Below are 25,430 nucleotides of genomic sequence, written 5' to 3'. Positions count from 1 at the left end.
TGCGAAATAGTGAATGTGGAAGGGAGATGAAAAGAAGTGAAATGTATTTGTCTTCTTTTCTCTTCAACCATCAGTGCCAAAATAAGGGTAGTGGTTGTTTTTGGAACTACATTTTGGGCGCCAAATTCAAAAGTAGACAAAAAAAATTCATAAATAACTTGAAAAAAAAACAATTAAAAAATAAAAAACAATTTAATTCATCAGTGTATATATTTAGGGTTTTTTTTTCATGATAAATTCTAATAAAATGTAAGAGTTATGGCATAAAAATTGGAATAATATCCTTGTTTTAAATATAATATGTATATATTTTATATTAAACTCCTTTTACGTAAATGCATTTTACGTTTTTGGCTATTTTTCTCATTTTATTATTTTATGCTGTGTGTAGGAAAATTGTGTGAAAAAATGTGGAATAAATTCCATGAAATGCAAATCACTAAGCACAGATCTACGTTTTTTTTTTTTTAACTTTTTGTTTCTTTCAACTAGCACGTGACTACAGGTGCGGTACAAAAAAATCCTCAATGCCTCTCCTCTTGGTGGCCTAATCAACGCATGTCCTCCTCTCTTTCTCTGCGTATCCCCCCTTTGCTATCACAAACAAATCTCCTTCCCTGAAGCTCCACTGAAAGCTATATAAATGTGGACAATGAATTCCCTTTTTTTTTTAGTTTTTAGTAAAATTGGAATTCATCACAAAGCGAATGAATTTGTTTTTTTTTTTAGAATAAAGAAATACTGCAGAAATCATTGAAAAATCTCTCCTCGTCTTTGGTCTGGCGAAATGGGATTTTGTAGCTCCTTGGTGTGTGTGATGCAACGACGCCAGATCACGAGAATGACACACTCCTCGTCAGGGATGGATCATCTTGTTGCTATTTCACATCACCCCAACCAACGGGGGTGGCGTCTGCGGAATCTGTCGATGGATGCTTTGGCGATAGGTCAATACTCTTCCTCAAGCTACTACGCTGCTGCTGATTTGTGGCTACCTTCACCATCTTTGGGGCCCCCTCGCGAGTCTTCACCTGTTCAAGACAAATTCGAATTAATTAAGAAATTCTTTCGACTGGCAACGCGCAGGGAAGAACATCTCACCGCTGCTGCTGCTGCGGGAATTGCGTCCGCTGGACTAGTGTAGGACTGAAATGTTGGCAAATTGTTGCGCGTCGTGACCTTTTCTTGGATGGAATTGAGGGTTTTCGACAGCCACGGATGCCAGTTGCTTCTATTTGTCTGAATATCTGTTACAGTTGTGTTCAGTTGGTGCTTCAGATCCTGAGAAAATAACCGAATTAGGCGTAAAAGAAATTAATTTTCAGCTTAATTCAAATTCAGAGCAGTTCAGGGCCGTATCCAGATATCTTTTATTCAGGGGTAGTTTGTCTATTTTTTTTTTTAATTTAAAAGGGGCTAAAAAGACTAAAAATTTGTTTACAATAAGCTTTAAAAGTCTACGTTTATGAAGGAAGATTAAGAAAGATTTAATGATAATTTGAATTGCAATTTTTTCGTTATTACAATTCTAACGTTAGAAATTGCATTTTGACGTTTTTTCTCTAACGTTTGACATTTTAACGTTAGAATTGTAATTCATTGTTTACTTTAACGCTTGACATGAATTTTAAAAGCTTCAACCTAATTTTTATGTTTGACGTTTATTTTTACCTTTGACATTTCATTTTCTAACGTTTGACATTTGATGTTTCTTTTCTAACATTTGACATTTATTTTTAAATGTTTGACAATTCTATTCTATCATTTAACGTTTATTTCTTAATTTTATGTTTCTTTTCTTATCTTTGACGTTTTATTTTTAAGGTTTGACGTTTTTTTTTAAGGTTCGACGTTACTTTTTTAACATTTGTAATTTATTTTTCAAAGATAAACTTTTGAACTAATGTTTAACATGCCTTTTCAAACGTTTTTCAGTTCCTTTTTAACTATTGAATAAAAAAAACATTTTTAACGTTAATGTCAATTCCATTTGACGTTTATTCTAACGATTGAAGTTTCGTTACTAAAATTTAGATTTCATTTTTTTTAACATTGTAAGGTTCTTTTCCAACCGTAGATATTCTATTTCTATCGTTAGACATTTATTTGATTGTTTGACGTTTTTCTGACATTTTACGTTTCCTTTCTAACGTTTAACGTTTATTCTAACTTCAAACATTTCTTTTTTTACGTTTGACGTTCATTCTAGCGTATCAATTTATTCAAACATTCGAAGATTTTTTTTCAACATTTGACATATCGTTCCTATATTGTTTTTCCCACGTTTGAAGTTTCTAAAATCACAATAAATTCTTTTTTAACGTTTTACGTTATGACGTTTTATTTGAAAACTTTTACTTACCTACTATTTTTTTCTTACGTTTGACGTTCATTCCCACATTTCACGTTTCTTTTCTTAACTTTTGACGTTTGTTTTAGCTTTTCAATTAATTTTAACATTCAAAAATCTTTTTTTTAACGATTGACATTATTAATTCACTGTGTTTCAATGTTTTTCCTTACGATCGAAAAAAGTCTTTTTTTTTTACTTTTCCGAACGTTTCATTTGAAAAATTTGATTATTTTTTCTAACGTTTGACGTTTATTCAAAAATTTGAATTTTCTCGGTTATTTTATGTATAATTTCTGCCTAAACTTTTGCGGTGTTTAGACCCCCAAAAATCCCCTCCCTGACTACGCCCCTGTTCAAATTGATTTTAACTGTAAGAAGACTTTTTTACCTGATTTTTGCATTCTGCCTCAACTTGTGCCAGCTTTGCCTGAGCCAACTCCAATTCCAACTCCCGTATCCTCTGGAGAGCCACATTGAGTGGATCCAGTGGCCCCAGCGGCATCTCTGGGGCCTTCCCCGTCACACCGAGCACCTTCCTTATGGGTGAATTGGGCTGTGTCTCCGAGCACACCGCACAATCCGCCATTTGCCGCGTCATATCATCGAGCCGATCACTCAGACGCGTAATCTGCTGCTCCTGCCGCTGAATGATCTGCTTGTAGTCCATCACAATGCCCGCATTGACTTTTGCCTGCTCCGTCAGCTGCATGATCTTCTCCTGCATCTGCACAATCTCACTCTGGAGCTTCTTCCTCTCCTCGTGGAAACGCATCTCATACTGACGCGTCTCCTGTTCCTCACGCTCCGTCAGCTCCTTTTGCGCTGCAAATTCCTCCTCGTAGTGCTTGAGACGCTTCACTTTGCGCTCACACGCTGTCTTCATGAGTTTCTTCGCCTGATTCTCCGTACGACACTTCTTCGGCAGCGTGACGCGAATGTACTTGAGAACTCCCTCAAAGTCCAGCTGACGGAGTTCCTGTTCGTACACCGAGAGCAGCGTCATGGCGACCTGAAAGAGAATCGGCATCCCGTCCAAGAGGAAAACATCGAGAATGTGGTAGACAAAGTACAGTGGAAAGCGAGCTGTGAAGAGTGTGAGGAACCACTGACTGGCAAACATGTGAGTCTCTACGCCAATTTGGGCAAAGTGCTCATGAAGACGCGGAAGTTGATCCTCAATGAGTCGATTCAGTTGATACAGACGCAGGCGGAGGCTTTCAAAGCCATGCTTATACAGATCACGTAGCCCGTAGTTGTACATAAGTGCCACAAGGACACAGAAAGCCTCCTCTTCGGGCATCTGTGGCAACAAAGACAAAGAAATTCAGAAAGCTTCAGAAGAGACAACAAGAGCCCCCTAATACTTACATGCAGAAGTAAGCTAGCAGCAATGTAGCTAAGTCCTTGGCAGTAGCCAACTTCAGAGTCATACACAGCGTACGCTTTGGACACCTTGTACAGGGCATCCTGACCAAAACCTCCGGAATCCCGGAAGAATCGATGCGCCGGGTAGGTTCGATGAATATCTCGCTGAATTACAGCTTCACACTTTGTCTCCATCGTAATCAGCAGACGATACTTCTCCGTCAGCTCCGTGTGATTCTCCACTTTGGCCAACTTCTGCCACAACTTCCCACGCAGAGCTTCCGGAATGCCAATCCGCACGAGTGGAGCCAGCAATTTGGGACGTTTACTCGGTCCCGTTCGCTCATACTCCTGCAAGATTGGCTTCCATTCATCCAGAATATCCTTCGAACATTCCTTTGACACCTCCCCAGTCCCACTCAGGAGTGGCTCGTCCCCATCTGAACTGTAGTCCGTTGGACTGTCTTCCTGCTCAAAAGACACCGCACTCGTGGAACGAACCATCTTTGAGAGATTATTAATACTGAAGCGAAGTATTGATGGTTGAGTATTTGCTTCAACAATCTCCTCAGAACGATCAATTGAGGCCACCACCCAGTTTCCTTCAGCGTTCTGTAAAAGAATTTATTTGTTGTCAAAAGTTTACTTTTTAGAAGACAAATTGAATGTTTTTTCTTAAAGATCTAAAAAGATTTTCATTAGTTAGTCTTCAGGCTTAGTTTGTTTCTTAAACCGTGACCAATTTCCTTATCTAGGTCTAAGTTTCTCAAGCAAAACTTTAGATTTTTGGACGGTCATGAGATTTTTTTAAAGATCAGGCTAAATACGGAACAAATCTAATCTAGCCTAACTTTTAAGAACTTAAACCTGATTTAAAAAACCTAGTTTTGACCTATAATTTTAAATTCTGCTTAAAAAGATCTCAGGTCTAACTTAAAAAAAAAACTAAACTTTAGTTAAAGAAAACTTGAGCCTAGGCTATAACAGAATAAATCACAAATGAATATAATCATTAAACCTTTAAACTTAGACCTGATTTTAAAACCTGAATTTTGGTCTAAAAACTCAAGTCTAGCTTAAAAAGATCTCAGGCCTAACTAAAAAACGAAAAGTACCGTTAAAGGAAACTTAAGTCTGAGAGCTATATTAGACTGAATCTAATCATTGAACCTTAAAAACTTAAACTTGATTTTAAAACCTTAAATTTGGCCTAAAAACTTCTTTTGTTTTTTTTATGTTTTTTGAGCCAGACATCAGTCCGACATTCAAACAGTCCTGGCCTGAAACCTTAAGTCCAATTAAAAGAGATCTCAGGTCTAATCACAGTCCAGATCCAGATTCAGATATCTAGGACTGTGGTCTAATTTAAAAAAACCAAAGTTTGATTTAAGAAAACTTAATTCAGAACTAGATAAGGCTAAATCAGGACGGAATCTAATACAAAACCATAAAGCCTGACCTTAAAAAATTTAAGAATTATTTATAAAATTTTATTTTGGCTTAAAACCTATAAACTAAGAACAAAATTAGACTTAAAAAACTAGTAGGAATCGCACAATTTTAATTGTTGAAAGGACGATTTTTTGTCGGCTTACAAAACAATTTTAAAACTAATTTACTTTAAGAAAACTTGAGCTAGAAAAGCTTTAATTTCCTTACAAAAGACGGTAAACCTAATTAAAGGAAAAGTTAAGCCTGATTCAAGAATTCTAAAGCCTGATTAAAGAAACTAGAGCCGAAATTAGTAACGAGTTTAATCCAATATTTAGCAACAATTTGATGATGAAATGTGACAAAAATAAGAAAAATCTTTATTTCTATTAAAGCCTTACTGGCTCATTCCCTTCTTCTACGTCAGAACCAAGTTAATCTATTTCTTCTTCTTTTTCCATGACTTAATCTGATATACATATTTTAACCCCTTCTTACCTTCTTAAGCTGCAAATAGTACCGAAGAACGAGACTTGACTTCTTATTGAGCCAATTCTCAATGAATCTCAACTCATTCTGCGACTGAATGATTACGGGTGTCTCAATGACAAACCTCACGGGTTCCTGGATACCCTTCATGACCAAATCAACCGCCACGGTGATCTCCATGCGCTGTGATTCGAGATTCAACTGCTCAAACGCCTTATCGCTTGCCTTCCATTCGGCTGTTATTTGATACGGTGGAGGTACAGCCGTTGGGGCAGCTCCCTCAACGGCTGCATAGCCCATTGTTGCCATATCCAGAAGCTGCATATCAGCCGGTAGACGAAGCTTCCCTGGAGTCAGGAGAACCCCAAAGCAGCGTTCAATTGTCAACAATGGCAGCACATCTGACGGAGTCTGCTTCACGGTGATCTGGACCTCTTTGTCTGTGTTGCAGCGCAACTTGAAGCCATTCCTGTCACGTGGGACGCAGTACGTGTTCTTGGGCATCTTCTCGCGAATCTCCAGCGACACAATGAACTCATATTCCGCCGCATTGAGGGCATTGCCTGACAGATCACTAACAACGGATCCCACCATCATGCTGCTGTCTACGGCAGATGTAACACTACCCGACATACTTGCTGGAAACCGCTCGAAAGCCTTTGCAAAGCACGAGCTGACCTGATTCACGGCCTCGGGGATGTGGCACCGGAAAACGTGGCATTGGAACACAGCAGACTCCTGAGACTCCCCGTGGGACCACGTGAAGGCGAAACAAGCCTGATCGGGTGTCCCCGAAGGGCCACGAGCGTAAAAGAGGATCCTGTGGACCTCGTAGTGGGCAACAGGAGCATTTGTGCTAGCATCGTGCAGCACAACAAGACCCTCAGAGCACGTTGGAATACTCACGGACACCTTCAAGCCCACAGCATTGGAAATGTTGTTCAACTCTGACATATTCCGATGGATCTCCGTCTCGGATTTGGGGGCATTTATATTGGCTGCCCCCAAATACGTGACGCCCGAAAAGATTGTGCAATCCTGATCGATTTCTGACACTGAAAAGAAAATATTTTCCATTCAGATAATTTTTTTGGGGATATAAGAATTTCATGCACAAGGGGTATTTATCTGTGAGGGAAAATCTACGGATTTTTCGTCAAGATTCGGATTATTTGATAAGACTTTGATTATTATTCGTCAAAATGAATCGAATTATTCGTCGAAATTCGTATTATTCGTCAAAAAGAATCGAATTATTCGGTAAGATTCTGATTATTCTTAAAAAAGAATCGAATTATTCGTTGAGATTCTGATTATTCGTTAAGAACAGTTGGATTATTCGTCGAGATTCGGATTGTTCGTCAAGGTTTAGATTATTCGTCGAAACTCGGATTATTCATTCGAAGTCAGATTATTCACCGAGAAAATTTAGACTATTCGTCAAAATTCCGAATATTTTCTTTGTATTAAATTTGGGTTTCATCTTCTTCGTTAAGATTCGGATTGTTCATCGAGGAAATTCAGACTTCGTCAAGGTTCCGATTATTCATCAAGGAAATTCAGATTATTCATCGAGGAATTTCAGATTCTTCGTTAAGATTTGAATTATTCATCAAGGAAATTCAGACTGTTCGTTAAGATTCATATTATTCTTGAAGAAGATTCTGATTAGTAGTTAAGATTCAGATTATTCGTTCGATTATTTGTCAAAATTCGGATTTTGTCGAGATCCGGATTGTTTGCCAAGATTTAAAAAATTCGTAAAGAAGAATCGAATAATTCATCGAGATTCGGATTATTCGTTCAAAGTTGGATTATTCATCAAAGAAATTCAGGCTATTTGTCAAGATTCCTATTTGTTGTATTAAATTCGGGTTTCATCTAGAAGATGATTTCCCCGATTCGGATTATTCATCGAGGAAATTCAAAATTCTTCGTTGAGATTCGGATTACCTATTCATCGAGGAAATTCAGATTCTTCGTTGAGATTCGGATTATTCATCGAGGAAATTCAAAATTCTTCGTTGAGATTCGGATAATTCATCGAGTAAATTTAGATTCTTCGTTGAGATTCGTATTATTCATCGAGTAAATTCAGATTCTTCGTTAAGATTCGGATGATTCATCGAGGAAATTCAGATTCTTCGTTGAGATTCGGATTATTCATCGAGGAAATTTAGATTCTTCGTTAAGATTCGGATTATTCAACAAAGTAATTCAGATTCTTCGTTAAGATTCGGAGGATTCGTGAAGATTCGGCAAAATAATCAAAATATTCGACAGATAAACACCCCTTGTTCATGCATGAAAACTCAGGGGAGAGAATAGGTCCAAATCGAAACTTTTGCATTAGCCATTGTTCAATTTGAAACAGTCTCCCCTAAATTAAAAAAAACCTTTTTTCAGCACAAAAATCACAAAAATTAACCAAAAAAAGCTTCAATTTAGAGCATTTAAAGCGTCTTATAGCTCTTAAATCTTTCAAAACTCCTCTGTCTTTATCTCTATGCGTATGTTTTAGACGAAGAGTTTTATGAGAAATGTAAATAAATAAAGTATCCCATGCAGTCAGTACAAAACAAAGAGAATAAGAGGAACATTTGATTTTCAATTCCCTAAAATATCTGGCATTGATAAGCTCCCAAAAACAGCAGAAAGCATAAAGAGAGATTTTTGTGAGTCATTTTTAGTGTCTGAATTGGCAATTTGTGGAGGTCACGGCACCCCACCCACCCACTACAACCTCCCCCTCGTGCCCCACAAGCTGTGTAAAGTATTGGGATGATTAGCAACAGAGATAGAGAGAACATCCAGGAAGAAGGAAAAGCAATGGGTCGTGACTCACTGTCTTCTTCCGTGTCGTTCTGCTCGGGCTTCATGTCGTCCTGCTTCTCGGCCGTTGGACTCAAATCGAGGCAGTCGTAGAAAATCGATTGGCCCACTTTGTTCACCTCCGGAGAGGGCAAACCCAGCGTCGCAGCAGGCCCACTACCCGCTGACGTCGAGGGTCGCGGTCCCCGGACAGCTGCAACGATATTGAAGCACTCCATGAGCCCCCAAACGAAAATTATAGATTCCCTCAAGTGTCGTAAAGAAAAGCCAAATTGAAGCTGTCACCGTGACCCCGTTATATCGACAAATTGATAAGCGAAGGCCCCTGATAAGGATTTGACAGGGACTGTGTTTGTTTGTTTTGTTTACCTTCTGGCTCCGTCTTTTTCTCCTCAAGTTCATGAATGACTTCCGTGAGATTCTTCTCGAGATCCTGCATATCGCCATTGTTGGCAATGTTGAGGGTGGGTGAGGAGGCCACCTGGCCAGACGTCTGTGGCGACAGCATCCCCTCCGGAACAATTTCGTACTCTCCGGACGTTGTGACGGAGTCTGAGGACTTTACACTCACCCTGTCGCACTCAGGGTCCATCATTTTATCCACACAAACACTTCCGTCGAATGCAGAAGGCCACCCCTGGTGCCCCCAACTACCCCTCCAAACCCGTCTGAATTCACTACTCCGCCCCAGAAAGAAAATTAAAATGTCACAAAAACACTTTTCTCGCACAAATACACTCAAGACATTCAATGCAAATCACAGTGGGAGGGCCCCTTGTCGGGAATTTGCAAGATTTTCCCGTGAAAAACTTTGAGAACTTTGTGAAAAAGGTAAAAAAAAATAATGAAGAAGTCTTTTTTTCTTCTCTGGAGAAGATTGTGGTTATGTTTGTTTTGTTGCGATAAACATTGAGCAGATGGCGCTAGGTGTACCTCTAAACCTTTCAATGGTTTTGGCGGGAATTTTATGGTACAAATAATAAAATTTGAACTTTAACGAACTTTCTGCTTGCTTTTTCAAAAATGCGTTTTTCTTGTTTTTCCACCAATTTTTTTCTCACAAAACGCATTTTTTTGGCTCCTGGGGCACTTACGGGTGCTTCGGGGCCTTTGGGGAGCTCCTCCGTGTGGAATTTGGGGCCCGCGGAAATTTTGACGGTTGAAATTAAAAATTCGAAATTTTGACGGTTGGGGATTTTACACGCACTTTTTTTCCCGGAAATGGATTTTCGTGACTTTTGGAATTTTTTATGCCAAAAATTCAAAAGTGTTTTCCTGGTCACAAAAAACACAATTTCCCCGGAAAATTCGGCGGAAAACGCGAAGAAAACTGTGAAAAACTGAACGTGTGAGGGAGACGGATAGCGGTAAAATGCAGATATCTCATTTTCCCTTGAGGAAATAGTAGCAAAAATGGCGCCAAATTCAAAAATTCGCAAAAAATGCATGAATTTTATATGGGGGCTACCTGAATGGGGGCTTTGGGGGGGAAATGAATACGGCCACTCGAAACCGCCTGATATAAGGAGCCTCTGTACCAAATTTCATCACGATCGGACAAACGGTGTGGATTTGTATAGAAAAGTCGGAACGACGATTACCAACAAACAGGCCTTTCTTTATTATATAGATAGATCTTTTTTGTGTTTTAAAGGTCGAATTAGAAAAAGATTTATAAAAAAAGCGATTTCGCTCAAAATGCAAAGAGAATCAAAAAGGAATAAAGCTGGGAAAAGTTAGGAATCGTTCAAAAACTTTACAAACTTAAAAAATAACGTCACAATTTTATTTTTAACCCTTTCACGTCCATTGGGTCATAAGATGACGAAACATTTTTTTTCCTCAATTTTATTGTATTTCCAATCAGGAAATTCACGTAAATATGTCCTTTGAGAACGTCCACAGAATAAATATCGCGAGTTCATCTCCTTCGATGTATGAAACATTAGCGTTAATGTTTCGTTAGGTTTTGAGGGTTTTAGGAAACAAAATGTCTGAAATTGTTAAAGTAGCGAACAACAGTGAATTTAAGAGTCTTTTATCCAGCCATTTGCAATTGCTTCGAACGCCATCTTAGAATATTAACCGCCAGATTTGCACTCAAAAATCCGATCCATCTGGGGTCAGTCACCTACCTCTCATGGCAGCACAAAGGTTAATAAATTATTAATAGTCTTTAATATCCATTTTCATTATTCTAAAAATCATAAAAGTAACTTTTTCTTAAGATAACCACTTTAAGCTCACTCAGAGAAAACAAAATGGCGCCTCAACGCTGCGTCCTTTTTTTCAATACAAATATAAACATAAATAAAAACAACAATCGTGATTTTTTTCTCAATAAAAACTATATTATTTTGATAATTATTACATAAGAGAAGAAATTACATTATTCTTATAATTTAACAGAAAAAATGGAGTAAATAGAAATTAAAAATGTACAATTTTTATTCTCACCAAAAATTTACAAATAAAACATAACTTACTACAGCAAATTTCTCTTCTATCCCAAAGGGACAAAAGAGAAAATGAACATAAAATGGGGGTCCCTTACAAGGTTTTATAAAAGAAAGAATAATGTACAACATAAAAAGAAGTTGCTCTCTGAAAAATTTCAGGATAATTTTTCTTTGCTTTTTTTTTTGGAAATTACAAAATAAAATAATTACATTTATACTCTCACTTGTTTTATGTACAAATTATATATAAACTCTTAATAATAATTCCAAACACTAATTCTTAAGATTGTTAATTACTATAATTTAATTGATTTTATCATCCATTTTTTTCTTCTTCTTCAACGCATTTCACCATTTCCGTTTATGTTTAGTGAGTTTTTTTTTTAAGTTTTCACATGGTTTTTTGATTAAAAAGTTGAAAATATCACCCCGTGCTTGAAACATAAAATTATTATTTATTTTCTTTTTAAAACTTTTTGTAGCTGCTTGTGAAATCTGTTTAATTTTTTGATGAAATTTTGAAAGAAAATCTGTAATTTTCTATTTCTTTAAATTTATTTTTTCTCTTTTTTTTTTCAAAAACTGCCCATAATTTAGCTTTTTTCTTTTTAATTTTCAATCTCAAGAGTCTTGTGGTAAAAATTTTCATTTTTAAAAAGTCTTTTCCATATCGCTTTCACATTTTTTTTGCTTTCAATCTTTAAGATTTTTTTTAAGTATAAATATTCAAATATTTGTTACATTTATATAAGAAAAATTTTCACCCTCCAATATGCAAATATTTTTTACGATTCGTTTTTTTTTCCTTTAATTTGAATATTTTTTGTTTTGTGAAATTGATCTAAATTTAATAAAATTTCTATTCTTCAATAAGTTTTGTTTTTTTTTCTTAATAATATGTTTCATTTTTTTGCATGACAGTACATTAAATATTTGATTTAATTGTATTTTTTTATTCTTAATATTTCTATTTTTTTCTCATACATCGAAAGGCTATTTTCAATTTGTATTATAGTTTTATTTTTGTTGTTTTCTTTTGTCTCATTCAAAAAACATATTTCTCGTATTTTATTGAAGAGTTTTTGTTGTTGTTGTTGTAAAACCAGGAAGATGCATTTCTTTATCAAAAAATTTCCTATTTTTTGTTTATTTATTTTGTAAAAAAGATTCTTTTGTGTGTATAAATTGTTCGGCAGTTTTAAAAAGTTGTACATATTTTTTTTTATTTTATATTTTTAAGAGTATATTTTTATGTTCCAATAGTACTGAATAATGATTTTTTTTCGTGATTTTTAGTTGTCTAGAAATATTTTTTAAGTAATTTTTATAATTCTTGTTTTTCATTTCACATTTTTTTCTTTACGAATATATTTTGAGGTCCACGAGTTGTCCAAAAATTTGCCTATATGTGCAAAAAATTTCACTAGTTTTCAATTTTTATTTTATAAACTTTAAAAAAATGTACTTCCAAAGAAGTTTTTTTCTTTATTATTATTTTAATGATCTTTCATTCCAAAGAAAAGAAGTTTAACGGTGTATGATGATTTTTATTTTTTTAATTTGTAAAAAGTTGCTCTATAAAGATTTGAGAAAAAGAACAATTTATGATTTTTTATATTAAAGATTGAAATAAAAAAAATTGATGAAAAAAATGTTTTGTGTTTTTCTATCTTTACTTTTTCGCTTGTTTTTTCTTCTTTAAATCTTTATCACAAATTCGTTGGACGCAAACCGAAGATTATGTTTTATATTTCTTTTTTTTTTTTTCATTTAAAATTTAAATTACTTTTCTAAAACAGCAATGGGCATGGGGAAAAAACACAAGAAAATGTACAAAAAATGCAAATGAAAAAAAAATCAGATTTAATTCTTAGATAATTCTATTTTCTATATTTTTTGTTGAGTTTTATTTTGTAGCAAGTGTTCTCGATGAGGTACTCAAATATTCTGTTTTTTTTCTATCTTTCTTTTTTAATTTCTCATTCTCATTTAGACGCCTTAAGCTTATTGAGGATCTCAAAGCTAAAATGCAATAAATTTTACACAGACATCCTTCCTTTGATCCTTTTAAATCGGAAAATAAATCTGAGATCATCCCTCAAGAAGCACAAAAATTTTTACAGCAACTTTACTTAATCTTCTGTTTTTTTTTTCACTACAATCTTGCTCAGAAAGATTTCCTTTTTTTGTCTAAATTTTCTATACATTTTGAATTTCTATTTTCATAAAAAATTGTGTAAAAAATTTATCATTTTCAAAAATTCTTCTTTCTTTTTTTTATTCTTATTCCAATTACACTCAATTTACGATTAATTTCTTTAATTATTTTTTATGATTAAATTTTTAATTTACGATATTTCTTTACACACTGCTTGAAAAAAAAACTTTCGAATTCAATATTTTCGAATTTGCATGCCTAATTGTGCTTTCATTGTTTTAATATCTTAAATATTTTATTTTTTTTTGTTAAAGTATAATTGACCGAAAAATTAAAGTGAGTGCCAAAATGTTTAATAACTATACAATTTTCCGTTAGAGATAGACACTAAAAGATCTTTATTTGTTTTTAAATTTCCATTTCGTAGTTAATTTTCCCTTATTTTCACTCAATTTTCGTCCCGTTTTCGTTTCTTGATTCACAAGTCAGAGGCCCACGAGAAAATTCACTTAAAGCACCGTCCAGTTAAACAAACATTTAAAAGAAAAAAAAATATTTTTTTAAGTTTATTGAATAAGTTTTTGGGGTAAAAAATATGCGATCGCAATTTCAAAGATTTTTAAAAAATCTTAACGTTAAAATTTCTTTGATAGATTTAAGAAAATTAATTTTAGTAAAAGATATTTAAAAGAAAAATGAAACATTTGTATAGAAAATAGATCTAATACATAATAGTCAAAGAATATTAATTAAAGAATTAATGAAAAATTTTTAAATAAAATTATGAAAGAAAATCAAGAACAAAGCAATAGTTTATCAAAAGAAAATGAAATAAAATAAATAAAAAATAGTTAGGTATATTTTTTTTTAATAAAGAGTTGAATAGAGGTGCCAATCTTTGTGTTTGAATGTTTGAAATTTTGCGATCTCGCGATCTCTATTGTAGAACTTGCAATCTTATATTCTATACAAAGATAGCATTTCAAAAATTTGAATGTAAAAGAAATTTTTAAATGATTTTTACCTTTAAATATTTAATTTAGTTAGTCTAATTTGATTTAAAAAAATTGCTAGAAATATTAGACAAAAGATCGCAATCTCAAGATTTTTACAAGATTTCGAAAATAAAAGTTTTTTCCCCTTTTTACAAACACATTCCAGAAATCAACCAAAAAAAATCAATAAAAAATCAATTCAAATTTTCAATTTTGATCGCATATAATCTCCCCCAAGACAAAATGAATTAAAAAATATATAAATCAGAAAATATCCCCCCAAAGTCATACGATTCTGTTCTATTTAGCATTGCTCAGAAAATCGAAGAATAAATCCACGATTTTTAAAAGTTTCCCAATCAAAATCCCGCATCACAAATTCAAGGCGTTTCATCAGCATTTCCAAACAGAAAATTCCGAAAAAAAAAGTTTTCTCGATGAAGAAGAAAAAAAATATTCGATAAAAATTCTAAATTATTGCTCCTTGTACCAAAGTCAGTTAGAATTCCTCACATTATTTTTTTTGTTATTTAATTCTTACACTCTATATCAATCACAATTCTTTTTTTTTTTAATATTTTCTTTTTGTATCTCTTAAGAACGATCTCTTTCCAACTTTTGCTTACTTTTTCTTCTTTGAAAAATATGTAACAAATATAAATATGTTTTGCTTTTACAAAAAACGGCTTTTATCAAAACGATTTTTTATTTGCTATATTCACTGGAAAAAAATTAATTATTTCACTATTTTTTCTCTTTTATTTTATGTAAAAGTGGCAACATCAACATAGGGTGAAACATTTATCTATTTCCTTTACTTACGTTTTTTTCTCCTAAAATTAGGGAAAGACTTTCCTCTCAACATTCAAAAATTACACAACAAGTGAATTTTTTCGATATTTTCTTTGATTTCTTTTTTGTTTTAAGTTTTATTTCTAAGAGACATTTTTTTTTAAACCATTGACACATTTTTTCTACATTCCTTTTGCTATATTTTTTTATTCAATTTTCGTTGAGATGCCGGGGGTTGTTTTTGTTTTAATGAAAAATTCAATATTTTCTTAACATTTTCCTTCGTTTTTAGAAGATTTTTTTTCCGCCATTTTTCTCTTTACCTTTTCCATGTCTTTTTGTCATTCATTAGCATTAAAATGTGGGATAAATGTGATTTGTTTTTTTTGTACAGTGATTTTTCAAATCTTTCATAACGTTTTTTCCATTTCACGCTTTTTTTCTAGAATTTTTTTTTAACGAAAATTAGATGACGATGAAGAGAATTTAGTCAATTTGACAGAAGTAGAGTGACAATTGAAGATAAAACGTCACAATTTGACATTAACTTTTTGACAGATGTCGGAGAATGACATTTACTTTCGCTACTTGTCAAATTTCTCTTCAAAATCAGCATAAACTTTCGTCAAATCGTTTTTTTTTCAACCGCCATTAAAATATTAGCCATTTTTTTTAATCATTCATTCATTTTGAATTGTGTGTGTGTGAAAAAACTTACTTATCTATTTTGTTCTTTCATTCATCTAAAATCTATACAATTAACGATCATTTACGACTAATTTTTTTTTTAATTAATAATATAAATTTACTTTAATTTTTTTACATCTATTTTGGTTCATTGCACAGATGATTTCATTTTTATATCAATTATTTTGTATCTCAATTTTTTTCTTATTTCTTTAAAAATAGGGTTTCTTCACTTTGTTGTTGTTTTTTTCATTAAAAAGAAATTAATTTATAATCTTTATACACTTAAAGGTGATTTTTGCGAACCTCCCTCATGAGAAGATTCAATGTGGGTTCAATACAGAGAATTCCCTTTTACAGGTGAGATGGTGGCGAAGGAATATCGCATTGAGTGGCTATGAGAAAATAAATAAAGGTTTTGTTTTTTTTTTGTTTGAGTTTGTTCACAAAGAGATTTGGGGGGCAAAAGAGAGATAACTTGTCCGGATACATGGGGAATCCGGAGGTGTTGGCGGAAGGGGGCGCGTGTGGCTTACGCACCCGTGCAGTCAATCTCAACGATATCCTTCGGCACATCAACAAACTGGTAGACGAGCCTCTGACCATCCACCTTGGCCAGAATGCCACGCTGGTAGTAGTAGCGCAGAGCCCTACCCATGGTCTCGTAGTTCATGTCGGGTTTATTCTTGTGGAGGCCCCACAGTCGCGACACAGCCTTCGAGTCAACCAGCTTGAACACACCCTTCTCGCGATTCGTCCACTTTATATACCGCGGGCAGTACTCACGATCCTGGAGGAGCTTCAGCAGGAATTCCCAGAGATACGTGGTGGACCCCTCGCGACTCTTCCTCTTCACACCCATCTCAATGCGGGGCTTCTTCGGCTTCTTCAGCTTACGCTGCTGGAAGCCCAGCTCCAGCATGTAGGATATGTCGTCGCCCACACTCGACGTTGCCGCCTGGATCACACTCTGCGGATGGAGGGCCTGGTGGGGACCCACCCGCGCTGGGGAGGGTGTGGGAAAGTGCGATGGCGGATAGCTGCCATTCATCGAATGCAGGTAGTAACTGTCTGGCACTGCAATTAATAAAAATATATTTTTTTTATAAAAATTGTTTATTTTTTTATATTTTTAAGATATAAAAAATCTGAAGGATGAACTCTTGCATTTTTCTTTTTTTTTAAGTCTTTTTATGTAAAACCGTTAAATAAGTTAATTAAAAAATATATCTAAAGACAACAAAATACTTCCGAGATAAAAAAATATTCTTAATAAATTATTATTACTTTTATGAAGATTTTGTTTTACTTAATTGCATCGTTGAGAAACTTATCTAAATCGGGTAACAAAAATAGTTCCGTAAATAATTTTATTTATCAAAGATTTTTTCCTTCTAAAACTTTTATTTCTTTCCAGAGATTTTTGAAGAGAATTTTTACTTAATTGGGTAAAACTGAAAAAAAAACTTATCCAAATCAGACAAAAAATATAGATTTGTAAATAATTTTTATTTTTTAAATTACATATTTTATTTGCTAAATTGGCCAAATTTTTAAATAAATATTTTTAGAGATTCCTGAGTGAAAAAGGGGTTTTCCTCATAATTATTCCTTAATCATTGAGTAGAACATAAAAAGAAATTTATTCAAATCGGGTAGCAAAAAATACAAGTCTGTTCAAAATATTTATTTATCCAAGGAATATATATTTTTTTAAATTAGTTTTTAATTCTCTTCAAAGTGTTTTTAAAAAGGAAAGAGATTTTCTATTGTTTATTGGGTAAAACCAAAAAACTTATCTAAATCAGATAGCAAAGACCAGTCTGTTACCAATTTCTACTTTACAGTTTTTCCCAAGTTGTAAATAAACTTATTTTAGAGATTCCCGAATGATATCTTTATCCATCTAATCAGATTATTTCCCATTTCCCTTAAATTTTTTTTCATATAGTAAAACCAAAACACTTATCTAAATCCGGTATCAAAAGATCTTGAAGTATTTTTAATTTACAAAAGATTTTTTTTAATTTCCTAAATATCTTTCCAATAAAGGAACTTTCAACAGAAGTTGCGTATGCTTTAGTCTAATCAATAGATTTATATAAGTCCTTAACATGACGCTTTTGAAGAACTTTTCTTAAAAAAAATTGTAATCCTTTTGCCAAATTAAAAATTCTTTAAAATAAAACTTAAAAATAAAGTTTAGATTCAGGGAATTTAGTTCATTCTATGCTTGAGAACTTCAAGTATTTTTTTTTAAAAAACTCGTCCAAGAAAATAAAACACCAAACTGGAAAACTTAAAACTTTAACCGACATTTCATTATCAATGGCACTTCCTTGAGAAATGCGTCAAAACACTGCAAAAGTGGGTAAAAGTTCATTTTTCTTTCTTAAAACTTTTCCTTCTGAAAGTTTGTCCATCGCATAGAAGGAAGTGAGAGTTGGGTGGAAGAAAAGAAAAGAGAGATAATGGAGGGGCTCTTTATCAGTTGGTGTGCTTTCTAAAGCACTTCTCCTGACCTTGGGGAATCTGGCTGCTGCTTTGCTACTGAAAATTGATAAGAGGAAGTCTCGCACACAGATGAAGCCGCGCGTTAATTTTTTGTTTTGCCTTTTTGCTAAAATGCAATTTGCTCCTCATTTGGCGCTTCCTCCATTGCTGCGCGACCCGCGAAAGTCATAAAGCGCGACCTTATCGGATTTGTGAATTTTTACTCATTTTCACTTCCCAATTTTTCGGGGGAAGTGCGCGGAGAAATTTTTGCGGGGCAGGCCCGCGGGACCTTGATGTGACTTTGACCCCATACTCTGTGTGTGATTATGTGGATCTCCATCGTGGGGGTCAGGAGAGATGCCTCGAAGGTTTTTTTTACTTCTTCTTTTATATAGTATTTCCCATAAGAAAAACAATTCGGCAAATTGTCTAAATTGATAGATTCTGGGGTTTAGAGGCAAAAAATGGGGTTTGGTTTTTTTTTTTTCTAAACTGCCTAAATCTGGTTAGAAAAACGCTTTTCCTGCAGCCTAGAACGAAGCGTGACATCTTCATCAAGAGCCAGGATGAAAATTTAAAACTTCCCTTGTTTGTTTCTTTTTTTTTGTTAGAAGAAATTGCGATAGAAAAGTGAAATGGTTATCAAGAAATTGGAGCCAATTAGACTTTCCTGTTGTGGTTTTTCGTCTTTTCTTCTTAATGTCAGATGGTCAAGTTGTTTAGAATATCTCTGTAATTTTTCATTGTACAAAATCACGCCTAATCGCGCCACTATTTTCGCAGTTTCTTCAAATTTTTTTTTCCTAATAGCAAGATTAGAAAAAGAGAGAAATTTTAATTGAATTCCCCAAGAAAATATTTGAGACTACAAATACAACGTCAATTTTACAAAGAGAACACAGAAAAAAATAAGCAGGAAGAGGGAAGACTGATAAGAGAGCACAAGACCGTGTTTTGGCAATGTGATCTTGATAAACAAAGTTATAAAAAAAAAACGTACACACTGTGCAATTTGTCTTAGTCTGGATAGTTAGAGCCAGGTGTGTTTAGGAACTGGAAAAATCCAGTAAAAGAAATATGGAAAGTCACCCCGAAAGAATTTCCAGGTAGATTAGGAAAAAAATATCTATATTTAGTTCAAGGTTAATTTGTTGATTTTGCATTTCTTTTCGTGTCTGACTGGCTAGGCTTAGTTGATATCTTGATGAAAGTTTCGATGAGATTGATAGAAATAAGAGAGATTTCCTAGAATTTCCATAATTATTCGGCAACTACCAGGCGCCTCCATCAAGATTTATAATTTAATTTTAAGGTCCTGCGCATTTTAGAGACTTTTTGTTGATTTTGTTTTAATATATTCTCATCTATTGGGGTTGATATAAACGTGAAACATTCTATTCTATTTATTCGAATCTGTATCATTTGGTGAAGGAAGACGTTTAATTAAACTGAGAAATATCCTCTGATAATATCCAAAGAATATCATGATGAAAAGATCGAATAAAGCAATGTTTCACAATGAGGTGAACGACTCTATGTTTCGCGCTCACGTGAAACATAGAAACATTGAAACATGTGCTCTTTTTATCGTGATATTAATTTCATGATCTCAGAGAACATTTCTCAGGAAAAACGTTTTTCTTTGACCTCTTCTGCGTGAAATTAATGAATTTTAGCTTGGAAAAACAATTAAATTCATAAAAATTTGAGAAAATGAAATGTTTAACGTTTGGGTCTATTTATGACTCTAAGAACACGAAAGGGTTAAAATAACACTGATAGCTTGCAACATTAATCTCCGACTTTTCAATTTTTCTCAATTAATAATTAAAAGTAGAATTACAGAAAATCATACGACTAGACGATTTGTAACTCTACATGACTACTAGGCGACTCCTTCGCGACTCATTGCTAAGAAATCTTTTTTACGAACTTTCTTCCCTAAAACTCAACACTTAATCATTTTGAATTCCAAATTCCCCTCTCAAATCTTGCTATATGTGAAAATGATATGATTCTAGAACAGCATAGGTGCGTATCTGAAGCAATCGTTGAAGACGGAAAATTTTCACATGGAGATAAAATAAGCTGATAAAACTCTCATTGTGAAATCTCTTATGGTAAAGCGGAAAATTGGGTCACAAACACTCAGATGACCTCAATTGCGTTTTGTGGCCTCGGAATGCACACAAAATTGATTATGCTTAGCCCCTTTTAGAACTATTCTTTATAGAGATATTCAACAGAAAACATGTCGTGCTCATCTGCAACTCAGAATTTGCAGTCGCGAAGCATCGGGTTGCAGCCAATGACCAGGAAACAGCCATTCTGCGCGATTGACCTTCATTTTTGCCTCCTTCCTTTTTCATTCTATTCCTCCCTGGGTTTGTGTGTTTGTGCAAATCTCGCGGGTTTCCTTCGTGCATTTCTTCACGCATCTTTGCTTCTCTGCAACTTTTTTTTTGCAAACACACAACTCCCCACAAATATGAGATAAAAGGGGAAGGGTGATTTTTCTGAGAAAAATAAAGCATCGAAATGTGCTCCACATTCTCTCATTGCTCTCCGTGCAATCTCCGTTTTGCCCAAGTCTACGTTGGCAAACACCCCCACATTGCTCCGCGGTTGCCAATTTGGCTGCCAATTAGCGACGATAGAGTCGCGCGGCATTAATTCGCTTTGGTGTGATAAGAGAGTGTGTATTTCCGGGTAGAAATGTGCCAAGTGGCACGGACTCTTCGAGTGCTTTCACACAGACACATTGCCCTCCAGATTGCATAACAACAGTGTGAAAAAGAAATGGTCTCATGCACTTTACTGAGACTTTGCTTGGAAGGAAGACGCTTGACCAGAGAGAGGGCTTTGGTGTGGGTGAGGCAGGTGCTAATTTTCATGTTGCAAATCGCACAAAAGAACGACAAATTGGCGAATTTTTATCAGGCATTGCTAACTGATAATCTCACATAAATGGCATTTGGTATCGTATTTTGATGATACACAAACATTTTCACGTGTTCCTCCCGCTTTGAGGGAATCTCGTGTTCCCAATCTCATTTTCATATCAAAGAACACGATTTATATCTAAAGAGCTTCAACTGAGATAGTTTAGGGGGTTAAATAAAAGTGAAATGACAAATTATATAATCCAGGATTAGTAGTCTTGTACTGCTTGGGTAAAGCGTGAAGTAAACAACGATTCCTGAGGGAGTTTTATTCTAATTGTGCTTAAAAATTGAGTTGGTTTGTTCGGAAACATTCAATAAAACGATCGTTTTGTCACTTTCAGCGATGCTTCGGTTTTTAAATAAATGATAAATAATAAATCTTAATATATATTTGAGGGCGTATTATGCAACTCTCCGAGTGCTGGGTAGCTGTGTACAGTTCTTATGGGCCACCCAGCACTCGGAGAGTTACATAATACGCACTCAGCGTAATAGGACTCTGCTTGTTTGAGTTGAAATGGTCCTGACAGTTTCACCAAATCCTTCTTTGAGAGGATTGGTAGCTCTGTTAGCTCTGCCTCAATAATCTCAGTAAAACTCCCCTACCTCTTCCTGATAAGATCTTTTGCCACAGACACACAACGCAAAGTTTAGACATCAGGAGGTTCCGCTTATTCACCACGGTCTTACACGTGCAATAATTTTCGGCTATATCTGCAATGCCCGTCTTTTCTAAGTCAAGCAATATGAATTCTGAACGGATTTTCCCATTTACGAATCGTGATGGAATATTTCCTCTCAGAAGCATTGGCCTTAAAACTTCGATGTCAGCCCTTGAATAGTCCGGAGCAACTCGGTTTTTAAAAAGGAGGAATTCCCTGTTCGCCTTACGGAAAACAGAGAGCGTATTATGTAACTCTCAGAGTGCTGGGTAGCTGTACAGTTCTTATGGGCCGAAGAGTTACGTAATACGCCCTCAGGGCGAGAATTCTCGACATTTGTGTACACAGTCTTTGTTTTGTGTGGTTCTTCACATACGCACGCCCTCTTTCGGAAATTCGGGAACCAGCCCATTCAATAAAACGATCGTTTTGTCGCTTTCAGCAATGCTTTGGTTTACAAATATATAATTAATAAATAATTAAAATAAACCGAAACGTTGCTGAAAGCGCTACAAAAACTCTCCATCTACATAGCACAGTCGTTGAATTTCTTCGGTATTTGAAAATTTTCGTTGTTTTAATTTCAAGTTATTGTCCAGATCCAGAAATAATTTTTTCTAGAGGATGCAAGCCTTTGGTAATAATTTAGAACTACAGTACTAAAAGCTTGACGAAGTAAGTATTAACCTTTGTCAGTGAAAGCAGCGCCACCCACGCTACCAAAACCTAACCTCAATCTCAAATTCTTTTATAACGGCCATTGGACCTCTTTTGGGGAATCTCTTTTCCGTCTTTTCATTTAATAAAAAGAACAACAAATGATCAAAATTTTCCAAGAAGTCCCGCAGAAATTCAGAGAAAACCTTCTTCGCCTCAAGTGTTCCCCCCAGCGCCAAAATGTCATCTCAATCTTCGCAAATGAGCACGCAAAACGCACCCCAGAGAATAAAATGCAAGAAAAACTCCCGGTAATTACATCTGCTTATGTGGGATTTTTTTTCTGCACCGCAGAAAGAGAAAATGACACATTGGGACACAAATAAATGTTTAAGAAGGAGAAGCTAAAAAAAAAGGAAAGACGCGCTTGGGAACGCTGTGGGTCTGTCAATTGGATGGTGCGCGGAGAAAATAGAATGGCGCGCGAGATGTGTTTGTTGCCGGGAATGATGTGCATGAGAGGAGCTGCAGCGCCCGCGATTAGTTGGTGTCAGTGGATTTCTAGGGTGATCGCTCGGTAGAAGGTCAAACCCGAGTAAAGAAGACTCCGAGAGAACCTTCTTGCAAAATCCTGTTCCCCCTTTTTTTTCAACTTCATGCAATTTTTTTTACCCATTCCTCGCGCTCACAGAGTCTTCCTCTTTTACTATGGCGGATGCTGCGGGTTGCATGCGCGAGAAGGAAGAATCGCGCGAATGGGAGAATGGTAAGAAATAAACAAGATTGCAGGCTTTGAAGTTGATTTTCCGCGCTTTATTCCCTCCCGTCCATCTCCCTCCGAGTCCGGGACAGCGCAATCCCGTGCTGAGTGCTCAGTGCTAAAGAGAGCTAACTGTCTGGATGGCATTTAAGTGTTCTTTTATTTCCTGCTGCTATTTCCGTATATCGTTTTCTTTCTGTGTGTGCCTCTCTCGTACACCCTGATTGTTTATTCTCATCGCGAAATTTTCATTTCATTTTAATGATTTGTCTGAATTTTGTGAATATGAATTAATATTTCAACGGTTTCAGCACAAAATGCTCTTTTTTTTTAAATTTTGATTTAAATTCCTCCGCAAGAGGTCTCAAAAAGGATCCCAACTGCAATGACGACATCTAGCGGGAAAATTCTATAAAGTTAATTATTTAAGTTCTAATCCAAGAAATTCTCATGAGAACTTTAATTAAACTTCAACAAGCAATGAAAAAAAACATCCACATGCATTTTTTAATCACATGGACTAAATATTGAGAATGTTATTCACATGACTTGGTGATAAATTTAGCAGAGACAGTGAATTTTGAAACGATAACACAGCGAATAAAATGTATGAGGAAAAAATCTATTTACGGAACTTCGTTGCTGATCTCCTCAAATTTGCTCTGACTTGGGGTGAATACAAAAAAAAACAGATCGCCTGACACTGCAAGTGGCCCGAGAAAAAAATTAAATCACATCGTCTTGCAAGTTCCCATATCTCGCGAATATGTATGGCAAGTAGCGAGTAAAAAAAGAGCTTTTATCACACCTTCGGGAGCAGCAGCAAATTTGCAGTGTGTGACAGAAAATGGGGACCGCCGAGAGATAGGAGAAATTGTTATGAAAATTCTTCTTAAATAAGTCAACTTTTTTTTCAAAAATAAAAATTAACGATTGTGGGCAATATTTGTGCAGAGGGGTCACTTGAGAGTTCCGCTCCAATGAGATTTGCGATTAATTATTGTGTGGTAATGCCGGGTTCAAGATATGGTCCGTGTGCATAATAAGGCATTGAGGGGGCCGATAAAAATATGTTTTTTTCCTTATAGAGGACAAAAGAACGAGAATATGGAGAATTTTCAGATGATCCCACATGTAGGATTGAAACAAATTCTTTCTTCCATTTTTCTTCATCATCTCACGCACTCACCCCTCGTCAGGAGGGTTGCAGTTTAACCCTCGAAAACCACGGGCGGGGCATATAGAATAATGGTGACAATCATGACCAATGTTATTTGGATTTTTTCCTCCTCATCACGCTTGATTTGACGAAGAAGTTTCAATATATTAGAGATACGGAAAAGGGTTGGAAGGAATCTGAGTAAATGAGGTTTAGAGGAAGCTTTAAGAAATACTAAAGGGGTAGAAAATTGTCACAAATGACTGTTCTTAGGTTAATATGAGAAAATTTATTATTTTTCCCCATCAATCAGATCTAAAAATAAAAAAATCTGCGCATTCTATGTTTCTTTCTCTGTGTTTTTTAAACCGGAAATTGAGGTTATGTAATACTGACGCTTGGCATTCCGCCATATGCATTTAAGAAAATTCTAGAAAAGTTTTTCCTTAAGAATTTCTCACCACTTTATCTTCATAATAAGCCAGAAAAGGTTAAAAGTGAGAAAAACAATACATAAAGTATCACAACAGACATAAATTGATCTAGTTTGAGTCATAAATGATCATCTCAAGATCTATATTTGTAAAACGATCATTTTCTGCCACAGACTGAAAGTTAGATAGTGGAATTTTTTCCGCACTGCTGTCCGAAAAACCTGCATCAGTGTGATCGCGAGACAGCCAAAACACCCAAATAAACAACGATGATCCTGCCTCTGAGTATGAAAAAAAAACCCGACAAGAAGATCAGTGGTGATTTTTTTTTCCTACACGGGTGCGAGCTTGAGGGAAAAAAAAACTGTGGCGATGTTTGAGGAAAAAATATCGCTCTCCGCGATCGTCATAGTGGTCATCGACACATCGTCTTTGCGCATATTCTGAAGGTCACGACAAAAAGCAAACGGTATAGATGCAGCATAACACAACCACATGCGCGCCTAGATGGCAGCACAGCGTATGTGTGCGAAATGTTGCAAAAATTTCGCGCATTTTGTCGGCGAAATATATTCGATCTCTCTGGGATGCGAAAATCGGCCCCAACACAGCGATCGCACGGAGAATTCCAACACACGATCGCGAATTTTGCCATCTTCCGCACTAGTCGGACACCATGGCGGCACCGTTGGGATTGATATGGGTGCGACAGAGATGGCGCTATTAGTACCAATGAAATGGAACGTGAAGCTGAAA

At 35.2% G+C, this 25,430-nt stretch overlaps 3 protein-coding genes across 9 annotated transcripts in view; 1 reads left to right on the top strand and 2 right to left on the bottom strand.

The window, feature by feature from the left end:
* LOC129792688 (ARL14 effector protein-like) overlaps positions 1-25,430 on the top strand; it is a 693,823-nt gene that overhangs the window by 490,223 nt on the left and 178,170 nt on the right. The gene's annotated exons all lie outside the window — the stretch shown is intronic.
* LOC129792568 (rab GTPase-activating protein 1-like) lies at positions 192-9,361 on the bottom strand. 2 transcript variants are annotated; one of them, XM_055831758.1, is made up of 7 exons: positions 8,840-9,361; positions 8,484-8,663; positions 5,648-6,693; positions 3,722-4,330; positions 2,742-3,653; positions 1,102-1,281; positions 192-1,031 (listed from the first exon to the last, which is right to left on the bottom strand). In XM_055831758.1, exons 1-7 carry the CDS (start codon positions 9,063-9,065, stop codon positions 879-881), a joined length of 3,306 nt encoding a protein of 1,101 aa, XP_055687733.1. In that variant the 5' UTR covers positions 9,066-9,361; the 3' UTR covers positions 192-878. The 2 variants fall into 2 exon arrangements, with proteins under 2 accessions (XP_055687733.1, XP_055687734.1); XM_055831759.1 differs by lacking the exon at positions 8,484-8,663.
* The window catches only part of LOC129792615 (ecdysone-induced protein 74EF), a 212,435-nt gene continuing 197,801 nt past the window's right edge, over positions 10,797-25,430 (bottom strand). For all 6 annotated transcript variants that reach the window (XM_055831844.1, XM_055831845.1, XM_055831847.1 and 3 more), the window contains one exon: positions 10,797-16,638. In XM_055831844.1, coding sequence (XP_055687819.1) covers positions 16,094-16,638 — 545 coding nt within the window. In that variant the 3' untranslated portion in view covers positions 10,797-16,093. The remainder of the gene's footprint in view (positions 16,639-25,430) is intronic.

This window comes from Lutzomyia longipalpis, chromosome 3 (genome assembly GCF_024334085.1).
Source record: "Lutzomyia longipalpis isolate SR_M1_2022 chromosome 3, ASM2433408v1".
Lineage (NCBI taxonomy): Eukaryota > Metazoa > Arthropoda > Insecta > Diptera > Psychodidae > Lutzomyia > Lutzomyia longipalpis.
This window is presented reverse-complemented; position numbering and strand designations above follow the sequence as displayed.